The sequence below is a fragment of the Bubalus bubalis genome, chromosome 14 (genome assembly GCF_019923935.1).
Source record: "Bubalus bubalis isolate 160015118507 breed Murrah chromosome 14, NDDB_SH_1, whole genome shotgun sequence".
Taxonomy (NCBI): domain Eukaryota; kingdom Metazoa; phylum Chordata; class Mammalia; order Artiodactyla; family Bovidae; genus Bubalus; species Bubalus bubalis.
In genome coordinates this window covers 45,398,693-45,420,861 of record NC_059170.1, presented here as the reverse complement: position 1 = coordinate 45,420,861, position 22,169 = coordinate 45,398,693, and the positions used below count along the sequence as shown (strand labels likewise).

General features: G+C 46.8%; 1 protein-coding gene across 12 annotated transcripts in view; it reads right to left on the bottom strand.

Annotated features, from left to right (window-relative positions):
- Positions 1-22,169, bottom strand: part of DZANK1 (double zinc ribbon and ankyrin repeat domains 1) — a 52,237-nt gene that overhangs the window by 7,611 nt on the left and 22,457 nt on the right. For 10 of the 12 annotated variants that reach the window (XM_025264188.2, XM_025264187.2, XM_044927994.2 and 7 more), the window contains 9 exons: positions 20,297-20,392; positions 17,941-18,105; positions 15,650-15,857; positions 13,266-13,369; positions 11,143-11,217; positions 9,395-9,491; positions 8,398-8,498; positions 5,084-5,164; positions 4,295-4,422 (listed from right to left, as the gene is read on the bottom strand). In XM_025264188.2, the coding sequence (XP_025119973.1) occupies positions 4,295-4,422; positions 5,084-5,164; positions 8,398-8,498; positions 9,395-9,491; positions 11,143-11,217; positions 13,266-13,369; positions 15,650-15,857; positions 17,941-18,105; positions 20,297-20,392 (1,055 nt within the window). The remainder of the gene's footprint in view (positions 1-4,294; positions 4,423-5,083; positions 5,165-8,397; positions 8,499-9,394; positions 9,492-11,142; positions 11,218-13,265; positions 13,370-15,649; positions 15,858-17,940; positions 18,106-20,296; positions 20,393-22,169) is intronic. The other 2 variants (XM_044928001.2, XM_044928002.2) reach the window with 1 other exon arrangement.

Genomic DNA, 22,169 nt, shown 5'->3' with positions numbered 1-22,169 from the left:
GGTGGTGTGATTGGCTAGTTCCTCCTCATCTTTCTCCAGAGGCAGGAAGTGAGAATGGCTGTGTGCCTTACACCTGAATTCCCATGGCTTTCCAAAGATCTGCCTTTGGGTTGAGGCATACAGTAGCTCCTGGCAACTAAGATTTGGGGATTTGCCTTCATATTGCTGTTGGTGGTGGTGGTGATATTATTATTTGTTTGAGCAGATCAACATCACTCACCTGTGAGGCATGGGAAAAATCCCATGTCAAACAGCACTGTGAGGCCATCTCCTTACTGAGGGCCACGCTGGGCCGTCTCTTAACACCTCGGTGTTTGTAAGAATGGGCTTTGATCCCTGCTACTCAGATGGTGGCACCTGGACCACTGGCCTCTCCTGAGAGCTTGTTAGACATGCAGGATCTCATCCCTGGCTACACCCAGATCTACAGAATGTGCATTTTAACAAGGTCCTTGGGTGATTCATACACATGTTACAGTATAAAAAGCACTTATGAAGTTCATCTTCTTAGAGCTTGGGGCATTAAAAAAATACACATGCCCTTTCCTTAATGTGAAAATGTGGAGCTGGGAGGGCTTGGCGACATCTCTTAACAGCAACAGAAGAATTCAGAACTTAAACCCAGTCCTAATACCTTTCTGGGCTATTCTCCCTGGCCCTTCTCATCCCCTTCTTATGCACTGACCATCATTGAGCAGTTGACACTTTCCACTCAAATCCTGACAACCCACCTTTTCATTACCACAGCATCGTGACTGCTACCGCTAGAGTCCAATCATTAGGCTCCTCACGGGCACCTCAAAACACTCATTTCATCTTCCACTAACTCTATGACTTGAGCACAATCACCCCCATTTGACAGATGAGAAGAATACACTCATTTTCTCCACATTTTGCTCTCTCCTGCCTCCAAACTGTTCTGTCACCCCAACCGTTAGCAAAATTCCCAGGGGTCACCTTCAAAGTGTACGTTTCTCATGAGGTCTTTCAGGTCACATCTCTTGGGCTCTAAGACACTTGAATTCTTTGTCTACTCTGCACACGTGTGGGTGGCTCCTGGTGCCCTTAAAGGTGCCAGGGCCACCAGGTCACATGTGACACAGTGCTTGTTCCTCTCTTGGGGAGCTGAGACCACCCAGGTACAAATTCAGGGTGAGGAGTGTACAGCATGCTGGGAGCCTGACCACGGAGGTCTCGGTCACACCAGCCTCCTCGTCCTTCATCCTTCCCACCTCCCTGGTGGTAGAAGGTTTACCTGTCACTTTACACCCTTGGGTTCTGGGGGGCTTCATCACACATTTCCCATTTGAACTTATTTAGTTACAGGATGAGAGCATCTCCCAAGTAGACTCCTGACCTCCTGCCTTCAGAGTTCTCCCCAGACTGAGAGCAGAGGGTGTTCAGTTTATTGAATGAAGGTGGTGTGGGGGTGAGGGGGGCCGGGTTGCTGATGGCTACATCTTCCAGATTAGTAATTGATACTTCCTGCGTAACCACAGTCCATTTGGGAAAATGATAAATCTTCATTGTATACTCTGCTCCTCAGACTAACTGACTCCAACACAGCAAGGGCATGAGATGGAACACACCCTCATGTCAGAACATCAAGCTGTGAGTTTGTTCCTCTGAGTAGCTAGTCATCGTCATATCAGACCTTCCAGAACACGGTTTTGCACAGCAAGTACACCACGGTACTCTGTAAATTTGTATCATAAAGACACTTTTCTACCAATGTACAGCAATGCAAACTGTTTACCCCAATCTAGGTATCTCGGTGAATCAAGGTACACTCTCTGTGCGTAAATCCTGAATTATCTAACAATACATCTCCACAGTGAACCTCTAAGTGCACTGATAGCTGCATTTGCCTCACCTGCCTCCTGGGGCAGAGCTCAGAGGCGTGAAGTCTGAAACTGTTCACAGTTTGAAACTGTAAAGAAGCCCAGCTGCCGCCCAAAAGCAAACCGCGTCTCCATGTCCCTCTCCTCGTGAGGCCTTCCAGTTGTGCTTTTAAAGTTTGTTGGTAAGAGGTATCAGCTTTGGTGGAGGATGTGTTTTACTCCTTGGCCATCCACTTTCTCTCCAGGAAATGGTGAAGGACAGGGAAGCCTGGTGTGCTGCAGTCCATGGGGCTGCAAAAAGTTGGACACGACTGAGTGACTAAGCGACTGAACAAGATCCCCATTCTGCTGAGTATGAGTTTATTCTGCTAAGAAAGACACAAACCGGGGAGCCAGAAATCCTAGGGAGGGGCTTTCTACTGCCTGCCAGGGTGCTTAACAGAGGTTACTTCTGTAGAGACCACCCTGGATGACCTCTCTCCATCAGCTTCACCAGCTTGGGGTGGGAAAGAGCATGTGAGTCCTTGTTTGCAAAGGGCCTCTTCTCTAAGAAAGTCAGATCTCCGAGGGGCTTGTGCCTAAAGATCTCAGCGGAGCCTTGAGCTCATGTCCTGGATCCAGCTGAGAGACGGAAGCCAGGAGGACTCAGGCCCAAACATTTCAAACTAGCAAATACTAACCAGTCTTAGCAGAATTGGCTCTCGGTGGAAAAATCTGCTTTCTGAACCCCATCCTACATGACCCATAAACTGTTAACAGTAACCAAGACAACACAGGGGGATGTGAAAAAGCGCTGTTACACACACTCAGCCAGACCATACAGCCACGAGCTAGACTTAGTAGAAACGCAAGGAGATCACCCATGGGTAAGATGTCAGTTTACAGAATGACAATAAAGCAAGAATGGGAAACTGAGGACACCAAAGAGAAACAGGTCATCTGTTCCATGTCCAGACTAGTTTTATCCTCTTAGCTGGACTCTTCATAAAGTCAGGATTCATCACACTTAAGCATCGATTCAAAACATGCTTGAGAGATTTTTGTAAGTCTCTCAAACCGCAAACATTATTCTTAGATGCAATTTAAAAATCCTTGTCTTGGACTACTGTGGTGGAGCAGTGGATAAGAATCTGCCTGCCAATGTAGGGGACACAGGCTGGATTCCTGGTCCGGGAAGATCCCACATGCCGCGGGGCAACTAAGCCGTGTGCCACAACTACTGAGCTCCCATGCCTAGAGCCTGTGCTCCCCAACAAGAGAGGCCGCCACGTGAGGAGCCCACGCACCGCCACAAAGAGTAACGCCCACTCGCCAGAACTACAGAAAGCCTGCACAGCAACAAAGACTCACTGCAACCCCCCAAAAAAGTCCTTGTCAGAATTATACAAATATAAAGTACACCTTAACACAAACCAAGGTGGCATTATTTCTATTAATAATGATAATGTAAGTGTAGGTAAATGACACAAGATTATGATGCATGAGAGCAGTAAGAAAACCTGAGAAAGTAAATTCCAGGCATCAAATGCATTCACCCACATCCCAGACATTCTGCTATAAAGTGAAACTAAAAAGGGGTCCTGTCTACTGACATGGGGTCCTACTGGGCAGAAACCTTTGAAAACACACATAGAAAAATTGAGGGATTTTGAATAAAAATGCTAGACGACATTTTGAAACAGAGGAAGGCAGAAGTGAAGCTATTGAATTTTCATCCCCTGTGTTCCTTGCCATCCTCAGAGGCACAGCTCATAGAGGGATACCACCTGGTCTCAGCAATAGTGAGGGAGGCTGAGTGGCTGACCTGTGATCAGGGCAGTGGGATATGAGCTGTTAACAGCAAGGCCCTGGACTCAAAACACCATCCACCCCAGTTTCCAAAGTGATTCGCAAGTCAACAACAGAGTCACCAAGCCAGGTGGCTCGAGAGGCAGGTAAGTAACCATCCCATGTCTCTGAGTGTCTCTTTGTCCTGCTTCTTGGCTGGGGACACCGAGGCACCAGGAGATATGGTGGTCAACTCAGCTTCCTCCCAGTGCTGTTAGTATCTGGAGATGCCAGGACAAGGTTTTCTTTCTGCAGTAACTTCACGGGTACATTTCCATGGGAAACACTCTTACCATTTCAGATCATGACGAAAACAGGGCTTAGCACCCAAGGACTAAGGATTTGTGGCCCCACAGATATAAATAAATTCATGAGCTAACAAACTGGATCATCATTTATAAAAGCCATGAAAAGATGATCCAATGATCTGTTTAAAAACCTTTGTTTTACCCAGATTGGGAAAACAGACAACAGTCAAGTCTCTCATTCAGGCCAGAATGGGTTGAAATGGTCCTTAGGTGATTCAGGTTGAATGGGGTGGGCGTGTAGACTGACAGTGGAGCCCCACCAGGCCCCAGCTGGCTGCGACCTCACCCAGCGCTCTCCCCTCTTCGCGGCTCACTTACGGGCCCCACTGCTGGTCCACGTCCGCTCCTCTCTGCACGAGAACCGGGATGGCTTCGTGGTGTTGGTTCATGGCCGCCAGGCTCAGGACAGGCCGGTCTTGGTTGTCACTGCAGTTGGGGTCGGCTCCCTGCCGCGTGGGGAAAGGGACAAACTCGCACAAGAGCCTGTGTTTGTGGCACCCGCTTGCCCTCCTAGTAGCAAGTCCCTGGCAGAAGTAAACTGCTTAATTCAGGAGAGAGGAGAAGCAGGCAGCCCAGGACCAGCTCTGAAGACAGCTGTCGCGTCACACAGGTGATGGACTTGAGTTCCTGTCCCCCACCACCCCCACCCAGCAGGAGGCCCCCAGAGGGACCACTCTGCTTCTTCAGCAGACAGGAAGCTTGCACAGGGTCACAGACCATGGGTTCTGTCCCCCGGCCTGCAAGTTATTTGGGTTCCTGGGCACTTTTCTGCCTATTTTTTTTGCTATAAAAATTAGCAACAGGTAACAGTGTGAAGTGTGTGTGTGTTTTTTTTAATGTGGATCAATTTTTTAAAGACTTTGTTGAATTCATTACAACATTGCTTCTGTTTTACATTTTGGATTTTGGGTCACAGGCATGTGGGATCTTAGCTCCCCCACCAGGGATGGAACCTATACTGGAACCCAAAGTCTTAACCACTGGACCACCGGGGAAGTCCCTACTGTGCAGGTTTTGACTAGCCGCTGGGCCCACTGCCTGGACAGTTTCTGATTAATCGGCTCTGTGAGTGTGCCCGAGATGGGGTGGAAGGCCGGCTGTCCTCACCTCATCTAGCAGCTGCTCCATCACAGATGCTCTTCCCTCCCCTGCGGGTCCGACCTCCTTCAGCAGAAGCCTGTCTTCAGGCTGCAGGAGCACAGAAGCTGGTTATTTGTGCGGCCGCAGAGTATTTTTACTGGCAAGTCCCACTGGCCCAGCTCAACCCTCAGGTCAAATGTTTCCTCTCTGGGTTACATTCTGGGCCCCAAAGATAGGTAAGCGTGAGCATATGTGTGTGCGTACGTGTGTGTGATGCATATGTGTAGGTGTCAGGAGCCGCGTTAGGCATTACTGACAAAATGGAGGCACGGCCCCCAACCCCCTCTCCTCATTCCGCAGGCACAGACCTGGGAGTTAAGGAGTTAGGCCTTGTAATTCTGACTTGTCTTTTCCTCTCCTCGGCTGAGTTGACTGAAAAGGAATATTAAGGTGCTTATTGTTCTTGAGAGGAACATGAGAAGGCACAAAAACTTCTGCAGCTGTGCTCAGAAAATAATTCATAAAGTTAATCATTGACATTTGTTCAAGGACTTTTACAAAGGAGTGTTCTAGGATGAGCATATAGGCCGTAGCTTGAGGCCATGTGAGGGATTGCTATCTGAAGCCTATTTGTGAGAAGAATGTTTATGGAAAAGGAGTTTACTGAATTTAGGGCTTAGAAATAATTAAAACAATTAGAAGTTAAAGATTTAAGGAATGTTGTAAAGTTAGCATATTTTACTATAGCTTAGAGAAGTTAGGAATTTTTAGACACACTATAGCTAGAACGGAGAAGGCAATGGCAACCCACTCCAGTACTCTTGCCTGGAAAATCCCATGGACAGAGGAGTCTGATAGGCTGCAGTCCATGGGGTCACTAGGAGTTGGATACGGCTGAGCGACTTCACTTTCACTTTTCACTTTCATGCATTGGAGAAGGAAATGGCAACCCACTCCAGTATTCTTGCCTGGAGAATGCCAAGGACGGCGGAGCCTGATGGGCTGCCGTCTATGGGGTCGCACAGAGTCGGACATGACTGAAGCGACTTAGCGGCAGCAGCAGCATAGCTAGAAGCCTTTTTAAGATATAGTGAGCTCAGGATGTTACAGGCAAACAGGATTTAGGAAGATAAGTAGTAAACAGGAATGTAGCATGAGTTACGATGTAATCACAACTATACAACACATTAGAGGAGGTAGATAATAGATGATACGGCTGATTCCCGAGAGAATCACTGAAGCAGGAACTCTGTTTGAAGAGCAACAACGATTTATGGAGAAAATAAATCTGGGTCAGTGGGAACGGAAAATATCAAACCTCTGACCTAATGTTTTTGTAAAAGTATAAAAGAGAATCTTAAACTTGAAATAAACAGGCAGTCCAAGAAAACTGAGAGGCTGACTCATTCGCTGACACCGTTCACCTCTTCAAGTTGAATCCCTGGCTGCTGGAGCTGGACTCCGGCATGTAGGGGTGTGTATGTGTGTGCGTGCATATGCAGGCGTGTGTGTGTGTGGTGTGTATGTGGTGTGTAGGAGGAATGCATGTGTGGTATGTAGGATCCTCAATGGCCAGCAGCACAAGTAAACACATCTAAAGTAAGCCTAGCCGGTCTCTGATGTCTTGACACAGACACTCGTTTGTGCTACTAAGAACAGGGATGCAATGAGAAACCTCACAAAAAAACTCGAGAAACCCCACACTAGTTTTATTATCAGTGTTTCTAGGAAAAGCAACCAGGTGAACCCTGAAGTTGACTCTGCATGCTTTATGTAGTGTCCGTTGCTCAGGTGGGTCTGGCTGTAGCCCGCCAGGCTCCTCTGTCCATGGGATTCCCCAGGTAAGAATACTGGAGTGTGTTGCCATTTCCTTCTCCAGGGGATCGCCCAGGGATCGAACCCGGGTCTCCTACATTGCAGGCAGATTCTTTACTGTGTGAACTTATGCTTTATAAGGTGTTTGAAATCAGCCTGAATGTGAGCACCCGCCTGCGGAGAACTCCTGCTGCAGGCTGGGTGCTGGAGTGTGAGCCGGAGAGGTCCGGGGCTTGATGTGACTGAGGATGGAGGAAGAACCGACACTGTCCGTATCCACCTGCATCTCAGGTGGGGACCCTGGCTCTGGGCTCGTGGCTAAGCACCTCTGTTCCCCTTGCCACAGCCAAAGACGTCCAGCCAAAGGGCAGGATGGTGGGTGAGCAAGGGCACCCATGTCTCTTTCTCTCTCCAAAGCTCCCCTTAAAACTATTCAGGGCCCATAAAAACTATTCAGGGCCCATATTTGTGAAAAACTATACTCAAACAGCTGTGGGATACCTGGAAAAGGTACTGTCCGTGGATCAGAAATGGTGAGGAATTCCAGAGGGAGAAAATAGATGGAATCAGACGCATCAGGAATCGAAGCCAAGAAGAAAAGCCAAGTGTGGACCCCAGTAGTGTAAGTGGGTTCTCCCCAGGGAGCCCAGAGGGAGGGTGGGCACTGGGTGTGGCTGAATCCACAGTGCGTTATTAAAGGGCTTCAGTGTGAATGCGGGGATGGCTAGCGCCCCCCTGTCTCCAGAGAAGGGTATAGTAGGGTGGAGGTTTCTCCTGCTGCTTGAACCCGATGCTGTTTTCCAGATGGTTCACGATTTGCCTAACAGAGGCTTCTACTGGGAACATGGGGCCCAATAAAGTGAAGGGCAGAGCCCAGGCCTCTATGATGGACACAGGAAGGGGATGGAGGGCCAGGAAGGAATGGAAAACACCACAGCACTCACACCACCACACTGCCCACCAGGGGAGAAGCCTTCCCAGGCCAGCCACTTCAGGAACCCTCTGTCGACAGGGACCTCGGGCCCACACCTAGCCAGGCACCCAGGCTGGGCTCCCGTGCTGATCAAACCAGCCCTTCATTTGTCAACATGACCTGACAACCAAGGGTCAGCACGTGTTTAAGACAAACCAAAGAGAGAGAGAAAGATAAGCAGATGGAATTGACTCTAGAGAAAAAAGAGAGGTGGTTCAGGAGACTGGAGAGAACTGTAAAACAATTTCAGTGAATAATCTTGAGAGATTTTATAGGGTATTACCTCCATAAGATGGAAACATAGTGTAAAAAAAAAAAGCAAACAGAAAATGAATAAGTATTCTTCCATTTAAAAAAAATCTCAAAATGGGGTGGGAGGTGGGAGATGGTAGGGAGGTGACGTGTATACCTATAGCTGATTCATGTTGATGTATGGCACAAACCACCACAATGCTGGAGAGCAACTATCCTCCAATTAAAAATGAATAAATCTGTAAAAATCTCAAAACAAAACACTAGACGCACAGGCTGAAGCATCAAGGAGCACACGTACCGAAAGCTGCTGCTTCTTCTCTTGAAAGGGTTTGGTCTTGAAATTCTTGGTCCTGGTGACTTTCTCCTCGGTGTCAGGAGCGCCCTGGCTGTAGTCGCTCACTGGAATGACAGGAGTCCAGGACCGAGTGATGCCCCCTGCCACCCACCTTGTGGAAGAGCCACTCTCCCTCCCTGCGTGCCCCCTTGGAAGTCAGGAGGAGGAAAAGGTTTTTATAGAAATTTCTATTTGATGAAACCTGGCATAAAGGACTCTTGGGGCTGGCCCTCTCAGTCCAGAACTAGAGGATGGATGAGAAGGAGGGGAAAAAAAGAAGCTGCAGTTTTCAGACCCCAAACTGTACCCCCTGCCCCAATCTATCTGCAAAGGTCTCACACTTGACTTCTGGGAGGCCAGAGGAGGTAACACGGCCTGAAGGTGAAAGTGCTGGCCGGGTGTGGCTGGCCAGCAAATGGTAAGCACTTTTCTGCCGTCCTTGCCGAGTCACTGTGTTGTGTTTGGTCCACCGTCCTTTTTTTATTTTCATTAAAAAAAATTTTTTTTGATGGGCACTGTTTTTAAAGTTTTTGTTGAATTTGTTACAACACTGTGGCCTCTGTTCTATGCTTTGGTTTTCTGGCTTCGAGGCACATAGGATCTTAGCTTCTCGACCAGGGATCGAACCCATACCACCTGCGCTGAAAGAAGTCGTAACCACCGGGACCACCAGGGAAGTCTCCTGGTTTTTCTTTTTTTAATTATTATTTTTCTTCCAGTTTTGTTGAGATGTAATTGACATCCAGCATGCCTAACTTTCAGGTGTGCAGCATGATGACTTACACCATGAAACAGTGATCACAGGAAGCTTGGTGAACAGTGTCATCTCGTACAGAAACAAAACTAAAGAGGTAGGAAAAATACTGTTCCTCGTGATGAGAACTCACAGGATTTGTCCTCTTAACAATGTCCATATTTAATGGGTCAATGTTTTAACGGTCCCAGAAAGGGGACAACTCACCCAAGCTGGACCCGCTGCCGAATAGCCCGTTCCCACCCTCAGTGATGCTGCTCAGGAAGTGGTCGCTGAAATTCATCGCCTTGTTCAGGTAAAAGTTCTGGCCAATGAAAAAATTCACGCACAGTGAACGATGCCATGTCCCAGCACAAAGAACGGTCTCCCTGCTCACCTGCCCCTTTCTCTGTTAATGACGGATGGTCAAGCCTGAAGCCTGGCCATCCTGGACATCTCCCTGACCTCACCGTGATGCTTTGTCCATTCTGCCTCTTAAACGACGCCTCGGTCTGGCCCCTGCTCTCTCACCAGGAACATGGCAACAGCCTCCAAATGGGTTCCTGCCAGCCCACTTTCCTGCAGCTGCCCCCACCCCTCTATACAATGTGTGTGTAACTGTGCCCTCCCAAGTCTTGGAATTAGGTCGGCCTGACAGGCAGGCTCAGGCTGCAGAGCCTGAATCCTGGTGCTGTCACTTACTGCCTTAGGAACCTTGAGCCTCAGTTTCCTCATCCATCAAGTGGAAATATTATGACCAGAAGGTAAAATGAGGTTACGTGGATGTCTATAAAATCAGGATGGGTGGACAAAGGCCAGACCTGGAATTCCGATCCACCCGGACCACTCACACAGCGTGGCATCCTGCCCACCCCACCATGGGGCCACCCACTACTTCCTGAGCACAGAACACACAGGCTAAGAAGAAACATACTGTGAACGTGGGGACACTTCTCCCACTTCTACATGATGGACACACACTGTAGATGCTCTTGGTGGCTGCCCAGTTTCCCTAATCCCATCAGCTACTATCCCAGCTGCTACGCTGGCTGCTAACAACTCATAGCTGACCCCTGTCCCCAGCTGCCCTCAGTAGGTGGATGCTGACTTGCCCTAGTGGTTATGCCCCTCCCCCCACCTCAACTGGGGACAAAGGTGGTGTGATTCACATGCCAGAGCTCCTGGTGGATCAGGCTAGAGCCCTTGTCATTCAGCCTCCCACCACCCACACCCCCTCGAACCCTACCTCCTGCATCCCTCAGTCCCATTCTCCTGAAGCACCTCCCAGCCTAAGTTCTGCTGCAGCCACATAACAGAAATCACAGCATTTAGCACTTTCCTTGGTTTCAGAGCACGTTCACATGCATTTTCCCATGGGATCCCGCTCCCAGCCTCCCTGTGACTTAGGCATGGCCTAAGCATCTATCCTGCCAGGTCACAGCCATGGGCAAGTTGCCCCTTCTTTTCCTTGCCTTCTTCACTCACCTTCTCAATCCATTCATTGTTCTTTTTGTATACTGTGACTTCTTGTCAAATGAAACTAAAGCTGCGAATCCGTCAATTAGTGTTGGTCACACACAGGCTCTGTGACAATGTTCCAGTTACCACATAAGAGGGCAGGTCAAGGGATATATAGCCACAAAGTTTGGCTTATTTTTATAGGCAAAGAGGTCAAAGTACATATAGCAGACACTTGTGTCAGCCTTTCACCTGGACTTCAGTGAGTGTAAGTAACCAGAGAACTAAAGGACCAATAGGGTGATAATTCCTGTTCTCATGACATTTTCATGTGCCTGAAAGCTGGGTTCTCTGAGGTTTAGCTCAGTTACTTATCTAATTCTATGAAATTGCTAGCCTACAGTTATTGGAAACTCTTCCTTTCTGTGGATTATGTAGAAGCATTTCAATAAATTATAAGCTACCCTTTTCTAGGTCAGTCAGTTCTCAAATGAATAACTTTTGACAGTTTTACTCACCTTGTTTGAGACTTGAATATAATTCAGCCTGATGCTGACTTCATATCCATCCTCATGAACAGTAGCAGAGATGAGCTTGTAAAAAAAGTAAGAGAGAGAATTTACAACCAGGAGTGTGGGACTCAAGGCCCTGAGGCCAAGAAACTCTGAGATGCCAAACTGTACATGCAATCAATTATTTCATTAATGCAAAAGAAAGCAGGAATAGAGAAAAAACCAGATGAAAAAGAACACAAAGAGCAAATGGCAGACACAAATGCATACTTATCTATAATTCCATTAATCATAAATGAACTAAATATGCCAATCAAAGAGTCAAGACTGCCAGATTTGGTTGAGAAAGCAAGACTCAAATTTATACTCTCTGCAGGAGACATACTTTAATTAAGTCACATGGCTGCAAGTCAACTAGGAAAAGGTAACCTGGGGTGGGGATGGGGGTGGGGCAGGTCCTTGGCAATCAAGGACCAGATATTCAGGTGAGCTGCTGTCTCTGTAAGTGCCAGAAGGAATTTAGATCAATGGGACTCAGCAAATGCTTTAAGGATCAGACACCGAATATTTTAGGTTTTGTGGGCCATAGGGTCCTTGCCATTGTAGCACAAAAGCAGCTACAAACAATAAGTATACGAATGAGTGCAGCTGTGATCCAATAAAACTTGATTTACAAAACTACAGGCCAGATTCACCCCACAGGTCATAGCCTACAGACCCCTAGACTGGGCCAAAGATTTAACAAACCACCAGAATGGATTATAAAAAAAGAAATTTAGCAATACTTGACAATGACACAGTTTCAATGTTGGCCTAACCTGGTGACAGAGGAGTGGGTTGGGCTAACTTTTAAAGGTTCTTCTGACCTCATGACGGAGGAAAAGGTCTTTTCATAGATGTGTCTTTATAATAGCAGTACCCTTGAGATCTGACAGACTTGCTTCAAATCCTGATCCCCCGAGACCCAGAGTGTAGTCCTGGGAAGGTTACCAAGTTCCCTGAGCCAGTTTTCCTGGATGTCAAATAAGGCTCGTTCTGATTATCTACTGCAGCGTAAAAACCCCCAAATTTAGTGGCATTCAATAACCACCATTTTATCATGTTCATGGATTCCAAAGGACATGGCATGGACAGCTTGTCTTGCTCCATGCCTGAGGTCTTAGCTGGAAGGACTCAAGTGGCAAGAGGTGGCTCCATGCTCAGGGGCTGGGATGACCAGGGTCTCGTCAGTCATCTGCCTGGCTCCACACAAGGCAGGACCATGCAAGGACTTGCTTCAGCTGGGGCTGCAGATGGAGCCCCTATGTGCGGCCACTCGGCGTGGCTTGGGCTTCTCACAGTGGGGTGGCCAGGCTCCATGAGAGAGTGCTGGTGGTGAGCGTGCCAAGCAGGGGAAGGCTTGCATGATCACACCTTGGGAGGCCCAGGCATCACTTCCGCCAAAGTCTGTTAGTTAGACAATAACAAGCTCACCCAGATTCAAGGTGAGGGGACGCAGACTCCATCCTTTGAAGGGCAGACTCTCAAAGAGTCTGTGGGCATGTTTTCAAAACTGCCACAAGGTGAGGCTATCCATTGTAGGTATGTTGAGAGGACTAGAGGACCTGATGCAGGTACTGAGTGCAAATTACCTGGTAACTCTTATGGCCACAAGAGCGAGTGAAAAGGGATGGGATTTAGTGCCAATGTGGCTATACTACACTATTCTTTCATTACAGTCTAACCCTCCATTCCCTTCTCTGGGGGATCTTCCCGACGCAGGGATCGAACCCGGGTCTCCTGCACTGTGGGCAGATTCTTTACCATCTGAGCCACGAGGGAAATCCCACACACAACCCTACAGTTAAGTACAATGGTTCTGACTCAGAATCCCGCAGCCTGCGGCATCTAGAAGCATAAGATGCCCACAATGCACTGTCTTCAGTCAGGTGCCCAGACCCTGGGACAAGACTCGGTGGCAAGTGATTGAGGGTGGCAGAGCTGTGGGGAGGACAGTGAGGAAGCGTGGAAAGCAGGAAGGAGAAGGAAAAAGAGCAAGCCAAGTGCAGTTTCAGGACAGTCAGTGGGGGCAACCTTAGCCCGATCCCACGGGACAGTCGGTGTGGAAGTTCCGCTCAGAGTCCACCCACCTTTCCCATCCTGGGTTCTGCAATCAAGGCTCGGAATTCAGGGTTGTTCTGAGCATAAGACCGGAGGTGCGCGGAGATGTGGTCCACCTGCTTTCTCCAGTATCCTGAGGAGGAGAGAAGACCGAGGACACGGGTGATTCCTCTGAGGTAAAGGCAGAGAAGGACCAGCACGCCATGCGTTCTCAGAAAGCTGGCTTCACTTGGCCAAACTCTGTGATGGTTTTTACTTACTGAACCTCGACTATGTACTAGAGTAAGTTCCGTTTTTTTTTGTTCCTGGTTAATTTTTTTTTTTTTTTTTGCACATGATTAACCATAGAATGGGCTTCCCTGGTGGCTTAGGCGGTAAAAGAATTCTCCTGCAATGCAGGAGAACTAGATTTGATCCCTGGGAAGATACCCTAGAGAAAGGAATGGCCACCCACTCCAGTATTCTTGTTTGGAGAATCCCATGGACAGAGAAGCCTGGTGGGCTACAGTCCATGGGGTTGCAAAGAGTCAGACATGATAGGCAACTAAGAACAATCATAGAATACTATAGAATTCCAATGGAACATTTTGACTGCCATATCTGGGGTCTTTTTATTTTTTGGCTGTGCCAGGAGGCATGGGGAACCTTAGTTCCCCGACTAGGAATCGAACCTGTGGCCCCTGCATTGAAAGTGTGGAGTCTTAGCCACTGGACCACCAGGGAAATCCCAAAGGAGTCTTTTTCTTTTACTCTTTTAAAATTAAGCATATTGAGAAACAACTTATTAAAAAATACACCTTTAAAATACACCTATTTCAAAGGTACAGTCTGAGTCTTGGCAAGTATATACGCCCCGTCAATATGCAGAATGTTTCTGAAAAGCTTCCTTTTGCCTCTTTCCAGTCGGCACAGGGTTTACAATAATTCTAACTCATGGCCACCACTTAAGACTTGAGAGATTTCACGTGTCTGTTCCCTCGTCCGCAGGCGGGTGACACACGGCAGCACCAGGCCTGCCCTTCTGCGTCGGCTCAGCTGCCTGGGCCCAAGGGGCAGCTGCCTGCTCCGGATGGGGCAGGCCCTCCAGCTGGCCACAGCCCCCACAGGAGGGGACGTTACGGCCTAAGGATAACAGTGAATGATGTGGTAGAAAGCAAGTAAGAGGGGCCTAGACACAGGAGTTAAACCACAGGCTGGCCATCTTACCAAAGAGAAGCACAGAAATAAACAGCTAAGCAAGACAAGCTCTCTTGAAGTCTGAAAAATATCTCAAACACTGACCTCAAAAACTAGCCATGTTAAAAAAAAAACAAAAAACACCTCACATTTAGCTGGATCGATCTGTAGAGCAGTTTATACCCCTAGAGCATTGTGGAAAGTAACAAAGCAATCGGCCAGCAGTATGTGGAACTTAAAGGCTGGCGGTGGTCAGGGAAAGAGACCTTGCCAAAGCCACACAACTCAAATGTCCACTATTGATGAACAAACACAATAGAATATCACTCAGCTATAAAAAGAGGATGAAGTATTGAAACATGCTGCATGGACAAACTTGGAAACATTATACGAAGTGAAAGACTGATGCTGAAGCTGAAGCTGTAATACTGTGGCCACCTGATGCCAAGAGCCAACTCATTAGGAAAGACCTTGATGCCGGGAAAGATTGAAGGCAGGAGGAGAAGGGGGCGACAGAGGATGAGACAGTTGCATGGCATCACCGACTCAAAGGACATGAGTTTGAGCAAGCTTGGGGAGATAGTGAAGGACAGGGAAGCCTGGCATGCTGCAGTCCATGGGGTTGCAAAGAGTCGGACACGACTGAGCGACTGAACAACAAAGTGAAAGAAGCTGGTCACAAAAAACATCATATGGTTCCATTTATACATCCAGAACAAGCAAATCCATAAAGACAGACACAGACGAGTGGTGACTACACCCTTGGGGGTGGTGGTGTAGAGGGTGGTGCTTACAGGAGACGGGGTTTACCTTTGAGGAGATGAAAACGTTCTGGAAAAGGAGAGGAAGAGCGGTGATGGTCGTACAACACTGCTCATGTACTAAATACTGCCGAATTGTACCCTCTAAAATGGGGAAGACGGTGACATTCATGTCAGGTGAACTTTACCACACTAAAAAGAGCTGATGGCAGACAGCAACAGGGATGCAGACTACCAACATTTGTATGTTAGTATACAAAGGCTTATGTGCTATTTCATTTACAAACTAGATAATGGGGTTAGGGGTCAAAACATGCTAAATGTTTAAGGAAGTGTTATCATTCATTCAGACCAAAATTACTTGGAAACATAAAAATAAAGGCACTTCCTGTATATAAAAAATAAATCGAAAGGAAGAAAAGGAAATTCTCTTTCACTGAGAGTGTGGGTGCCCTGCAGAGAAGTGTTTGTCTCACCTCTCCCTGGGCTGACGGCTGTGAGGAGAGGCTTGTGGTCACTCGTCTTCTCCTGCCTCTGCTTCTGGGAAGCCACCTCCAGCTCCTTTTTTGCCAGGAGGGTCCCCGACGGGTAGAACAGGCCGGTGGTCTGTGTGCCCACATCCCTCTTAGGTCCAGCATCAGGCCTGGGCAGAGGAACGGTTAGGGGCTGCCAGACAGGTCGAGGCTACGTGAGCAAGACAGGAAACGTTAAAAAAATTATAATATAAGTTAATTCATTTTCCATTTTACTCACAGAAAACAGTCCTAATCAGAAGCAAGAGTAACTCCAAAACACTACTTTGAACTAAAAAAAAGTTTCCAGGTCTTGCCTCATCTTCCCTGCTTGTTTTTCCCAGCAATGCCCAGCCTGATCTGTGAAGCCAGCCCCACCCCTGGCCACTGACTGTCCTACTGCCTGAGGCCTGGAAGAAATCCATCCTCTCAACTCTACAATCCAGTGGACCATCCACACTCAGCTACTGGGCACCAGCATTTTCTCTGAGATACTCTCCGTCCTCTGGGCCTGGGGGACTGAGAGAACCCTCATGTAATGTTGTATATGTTGCACACTGCACAAGAGCACTGCATCTAAAGGGGTGATATTCACCTGGTGGATGCTGTATGTTTGCACATTAGGACAATTTTTCCGGTAGATGGAAGAAAATGTCCAACAAAATTAGTAAATTACAATCAATTTCCAACAGATGGCAGTCAAGTGTCTTAAGGAAAAACCAACGTGTCTCATTTGCACAAACATGCCACCTGGGTTATTGGCAGTCGTGGTATCTGTGTTTCAATCTGGGTTAAGAAGGCATGGTGGCTCAGACAGTAAAAGAATCTGCCTGCAATGCAGGAGACATAAGAGAACTCAGGTTCAATCCCTGGGTCAGGAAGATCTCCTGGAGAAGGGCATGACCACCCACTCCAGTATTCTTGCTTGGCAAAGTCCATGGACAGAGAAGCCTGGTGGGCTACAATGGGGTTGCAAAGAGTTGGACATGACTGAAATGACTAACACTTAGGACTTAGACTTAAAAAGGCATGAACTCCCTAAAAATGGATGCAAAGTTGCTGAGTGCATGTGCATTCTCTCTACAAATGATCAATCTTCACAAATTCTTCTGATGAAAGGAAGAATCTAAAGAGGAGAACAGACCTGAAAAATCTTTCTGCAGCTTAGACAAATCCATAAATGGCTAACATGAAGCTGGTTAGAGATTAAGTCCTTCTGAAAATAGTCCTGGGAGATTTTCCTCAAATATGCCCAGTTGTTATAAGTGGCAAAAGCAATTTTATGTACCCCAGTGTAAGTTTTCTAAAATATAAAAGAGCAGGGGGAAATTTCTTGGTGTGCTACATAAGAAATTCAAGAGAAAAAAATACATTTTATCCCATGTATTTTAAATCTCCCTAATGACAATGGCACCCCACTCCAGTTCTCTTGCCTGGAAAATCCCATGGACAGAGAAACCTGGTGGGCTGCAGTCCATGGGGTTGCTAAGAGTCGGACACAACTGAGCGATTTCACTTTCACTTTTCACCTTTCACTTCCATGCATTGGAGGAGATGGCAACCCACTCCAGTGTTCTTGCCTGGAGAATCCCAGGGACAGCAGAGCCTGGTGGGCTGCCGTCTCTGGGGTCGCACAGAGTCGGACACGACTGAAGCGACTTAGCAGCAGCAGCAGCAGCAGCAGCAGGGCTTCCCAAGTGGTGCTAGTGTAAAGAACCCGCCTGCTAATGCAGGAGACGTGAGAGATGTGGGTTCAATCCATGGGTCGAGAAGATCCCCTGGAGGAGGGCATGGCAACCCATTTCATTATTCTTGCCTGGAGAATCCCATGGACAGAGGAGCCTGGAGGGCTACAGTCCACAGGGTCACCAAGAGTTGGACATGAATGAAGCGACTGAGCATGTGTGCAATGACATCTATTGCCTTGCATATGTGGTTAGGCCTCAATTTAGTGTAGATAAATGCATATCTATGAGTATCTGCCTGATATGAATATCTATGATTATGATATCTATGAATATCACATCTATTTATATAGATATGAATATCTATAAGTGCATATCTTTGAATCCCAAAGCAATCAATGTGTTGGAAACATAAACTGGTTGAACTTATTTGTACACCTAGTTAAAGTCCACGAGAAGGGTCTAAGTGTTTTGGCTCTCATCCCCTGGGCTTGCTCACAGGGTCGGGCACACAAATTCAGAGTTAAAACCCCGTCCCGGGACCAGGTCTTACTAGCGTGGAGGCCTCACCTCAGCAAACAGGCCAAGTTCTCCAGCAGCTGGAGCCAGGCTGCTCTCCACGTAGGGTCGTGCCAAGGACCTCACATAAAGGCCACAGGAGCCACAGAAGCGAGCAGATGGGTGATTGCTGGCCCCACATTTAAAGCAAACTGAGTAGCAAGTCGGAACACTAGGCTAGAGGACAGAAAATACTTTCAAATTTTCATGAATATTAGAGACACAGTCTTCCCATACAGCTTACGCCCATCCCATACAACTGCAGCCATCGAAAGAAGAAAGGCTGATACTCTCTTGACCCTGCAGTTCTACCTTCTAGAATTTATCCTGCAGATGAACAAATACATTAAGAAGGATATTCAAGACCATTCCCTGCAGGATTGTGGATTCAGAGGAAGTAACTGGAAACAGCTTAAATGTCCAGCACCAGGGGATGGCCTGAACCTACCACAGTACCCAGAGACAGTGTAATGTTATGAAGTCATGGAGAAAATGAGAAGGTTACTAACAGGATAAATGCCAGGTGCAAAGCACCGGGTCAGTGTTCATATTAAACTACAGTTAATTAGTCATGCCTCCAATGGCTGAAAGCAGACCGCAGAAGCTGAGTGCCAGTGATGACTTCTCGGGTAGGAGCCAAGGGACTAGGATGAGGAGAGGCTAGCCCTTCACATGAAACCTCCTACACTATTTACATGAGACACTCCCACAAATAATTCTGAGTGTTTTATTAAAAAGGTAAGCAGATAATTCATAGAAAAACACCTAGAGTCAATACATGAGTGAAAAGGTTTAACCTCAAAGAAATGCAAATGAATATAGCAATGAGAGACGTCTCAGTTTGAGAGAACTAATGGTCTCTGTCTCCAGATTCTTAAGTAAGCAGGTTGTTGTTGTTGAGTTGCTAAGTCATGCTGACTCTTTTGTGACCCTATAGACTGTAGCCTCCCAGGCTTCTCTGTCCATGGGACTTCCCAGGCAAGAATACCGGAGTGGGTTGTCATTTCCTTCTCCAGGGGATCTTCCTGACCCAGGGATCAAACCTACATATCCTGCTTGACAGGCAGATTCTTTACCACTGAGCCACCAGGGAAGCCCAACTAAGCAGGGGCTGAGACCCAAGTCCTAAGAAGTGATTTCTGCCTGGTATGGAGGAGGAGGCACCTGGCCTGGAGTGGCTGTGAGGCACAAAGAAGCTGTTTTAAACACCCCCACAATGGCTCCACACCAGTCACCAGGCAAGTCCTCTGCTCACTCGTGGACAGGTGGAAGGTGGACATGGACCCACAGAGGCAGGTCTACACAGTGTCCTCCCAAATCCAGAAGGGAAGAGAGCCCTGAACCACTGCGAACCCTGGAAATAAGGTATTTCTGCTCAAGTAAAACTATGATAGCCTCACCAATGAATAAATTAGAACAAAGAGCACACACAAATTCCTTTACGGGAAGTCAATGAGATGAGAACAACCCCCCGAAACAGTCAGAGAGCTGTATTTTGCAACGGCCCCAAGGAAGCAGGAATTTTCTTCTAAATTGGCTGGAAAATGCTGACTTCTTTGTGGGATTATTAGGCCAGGGCCAGTCACCTGGAAGTCATCATTTCATACACGTGAAATAGATCATCTACACAGAACCTAATCACTGGACTTGAATTGTACTTCAATTCCTTCATTTTAAACACTCTAGATAGACTGGCGGGAAAGCCAAGCAATGGTGCCCACCACTTGCTAAACTTCAAAAAAGAGCAGGCACACAGTGGAACTGAGTCTTCTTTGGATTAAAGCCTCACTTCACTGAGTGCTGAAAATGCACTTATTTTTGCTTAAAATCACAGTCGTTGCCAGCACTTGTGCCTTTCCGCTTGCCTTCCCAGGACAAGAGATTTGGAACTTGGCAACGTAGTACAAGACCAGTACATATACATTTTGCTTACTGATAGGCTATAATCTAAGGGAATCTGAAGTGTTTTACTGAAATAAAGCTTAAAATTTTTCTTAAAGAAATTAATTTTAAACAAAAACCAAAACAGACATGCCTGCCTGTGAATGACACATGAATGACTCCTGGCCATTGGGGCCCCACCGGCTGCGCCAGCTTCCACACAAAGCCACTAAATGAAATTCTAAGAAACTGCCGACTTGATGGAAGCCTCCTGAAGACTGTGAAGACAGTTGTGTGTTGGTGAGTGTGCAGTGTCCTCTCCACACACAGAAATGCTGCTTTCAGTGTACCATGAGTCACTTGTGATCTCTCCCCTCTCCTCCCCAACAAACTTCCTCCCCCATCTCTGTAGACTATATTTCTCATCATCAACAGTGAACGTTTATCGACCACTGAGATACAGGACGGGTGTGTGCGGTCAACCCACCTCTTGTGGCGAGGACGGCAGGGTCCCCTCGCAGGAGACGCAGTATCTCAGCTGAGCCGGGTTCCCGGTGCCGCAGTCGCGGCAGATCACTCTCTCCTTGAAAACAGGGAAAGAGACCTGTGTGTTTCCATGGTGCTTCTCTAATCTCTTCAGAGAAACACGTTCATTTTTCCTCCCATTCATCTGAGTAGCGTAGTAATGCCAGGACAAAAAGGGTGTTAATAATGTGGAATAATATGAGAGGCATCTACCACCGTGAAGCAGTCAGACATCCTCATGATTTCAGCATCTAAAACTTATCTTTTGAATTAACTTACATGGAACACAAGTTTGAATACACACACACCATGCAAAAAAGGAAGCCATATGCTGTGTTAACTTAAAGTGGCGTCTGTAGGTTGGTTCAAGTTTTAGGTTGTATTTCAAAGCACGACACTTGGAAAGCCAGGATTGTGAAGTTTCATATCTACTTAATCATTTAAATAAAATGCTTTTTTAAAAAAATCCCTTTCTCTTATTCAGTACTTTAAGTCCAATAAATCAAAGTACTTCCCCCCACCACAAGAAGAGAAAAGAAAAAAGTGTTGCTATGAGAAAACAGCTGTGCAAAGAAATGACCAAGCAGTCTTTCCAGTCCATCAGCCTGGAGACCCTATACTAACACCAGACCCTGAAACTGGATTGGTTTAGAAATTATTACAACAGAAATAGTGCCCGACAAATGAACGTAGTTTTAAAAGAAGCAAACCCTGAAATGAAAAACAAAAAAACCTGAAAAAGAGTATTCATCTGGCCTTAGGAAGGCAAACTAACTTTTTCACATTGCTTCCGTGTGAGTTGTTTTTTTTTTTTTTTCAGTGTTTAAACTGTACTTCTGGGTAGGCCCTCCATCTCTGGCTTCAACAAGACACAGGAAGACCCAAGACAAGCAAAAGATTGTATGTTTACAAGTAATCTAGTTCTATATGAATTTGGATTTGCTCTGTAGTTTCTCACTTCGAATTGGAAAAGTGAAAAGACTGTCTTAGAAAATGAGTGGTAAGTTCAACCTTCTGAGTCAGGAAGCTGGAGATAAGTTGTAATGCACACACACACACACACACAAACACACACACACACACAAACAAGAAAACAGAAAAGATGGTTAACATAGCCTAGGTAGTGCAGCCATGCCCCGTGGCAAGTGGCATCTTAGTTCCCCGACCAGGGATTGAACCTGTGCCCCCTGCAGTGGAAGCTCAGAGTCTTAACAGCAGGACCACCAGGGAAGTCCCTGAGGTGTTACAGTTCTCACTGTACATTAAGGGCACTTAATAAGGGCACTTCCCTTATTGCTGAAATTTTTTGTTCTTTTATCCCCAAAGTTATCTATATTAAACCTATTTCATCCTGTAGTGAACTTTACTTGAGGTTAAGTAAAAAGGAGGTGAGTGGGACCATAAATTCAAAAATGGAGAAAAGATATGGTTGTAGGTTCAGTGATTCTACCCCCAAAATGTTCCTGGCATGATGCCATTTGTCTAACAAGATGTTTTTGAAGTTCGACATGATACTTGACTTTTTCACCCTTGTGACAGGCTGTATGTAATCCTCCTTTTCTAGGTGATAGAGACCCAAAATCAAACAGAGCAAACACAAACATCAAGTGACTTTAAGGACAAGATTACAAGTCAACATGAATGACAATGTTCAATTTAAAAATACACGGAGTAAAAACCTGTGTGAACTGCAGTGCAATTTGTCCTCCAAACCCATGTCTGGGGAAACACATTTCTGTGGATCTTTCCTGATGTTTAGATCCTGTTGGCAAGTTCAACTCTTGGGCGGATGCCCTTCCAAAAACGAGAGTGGGTTTTGTTCATGGGTGTTAGCT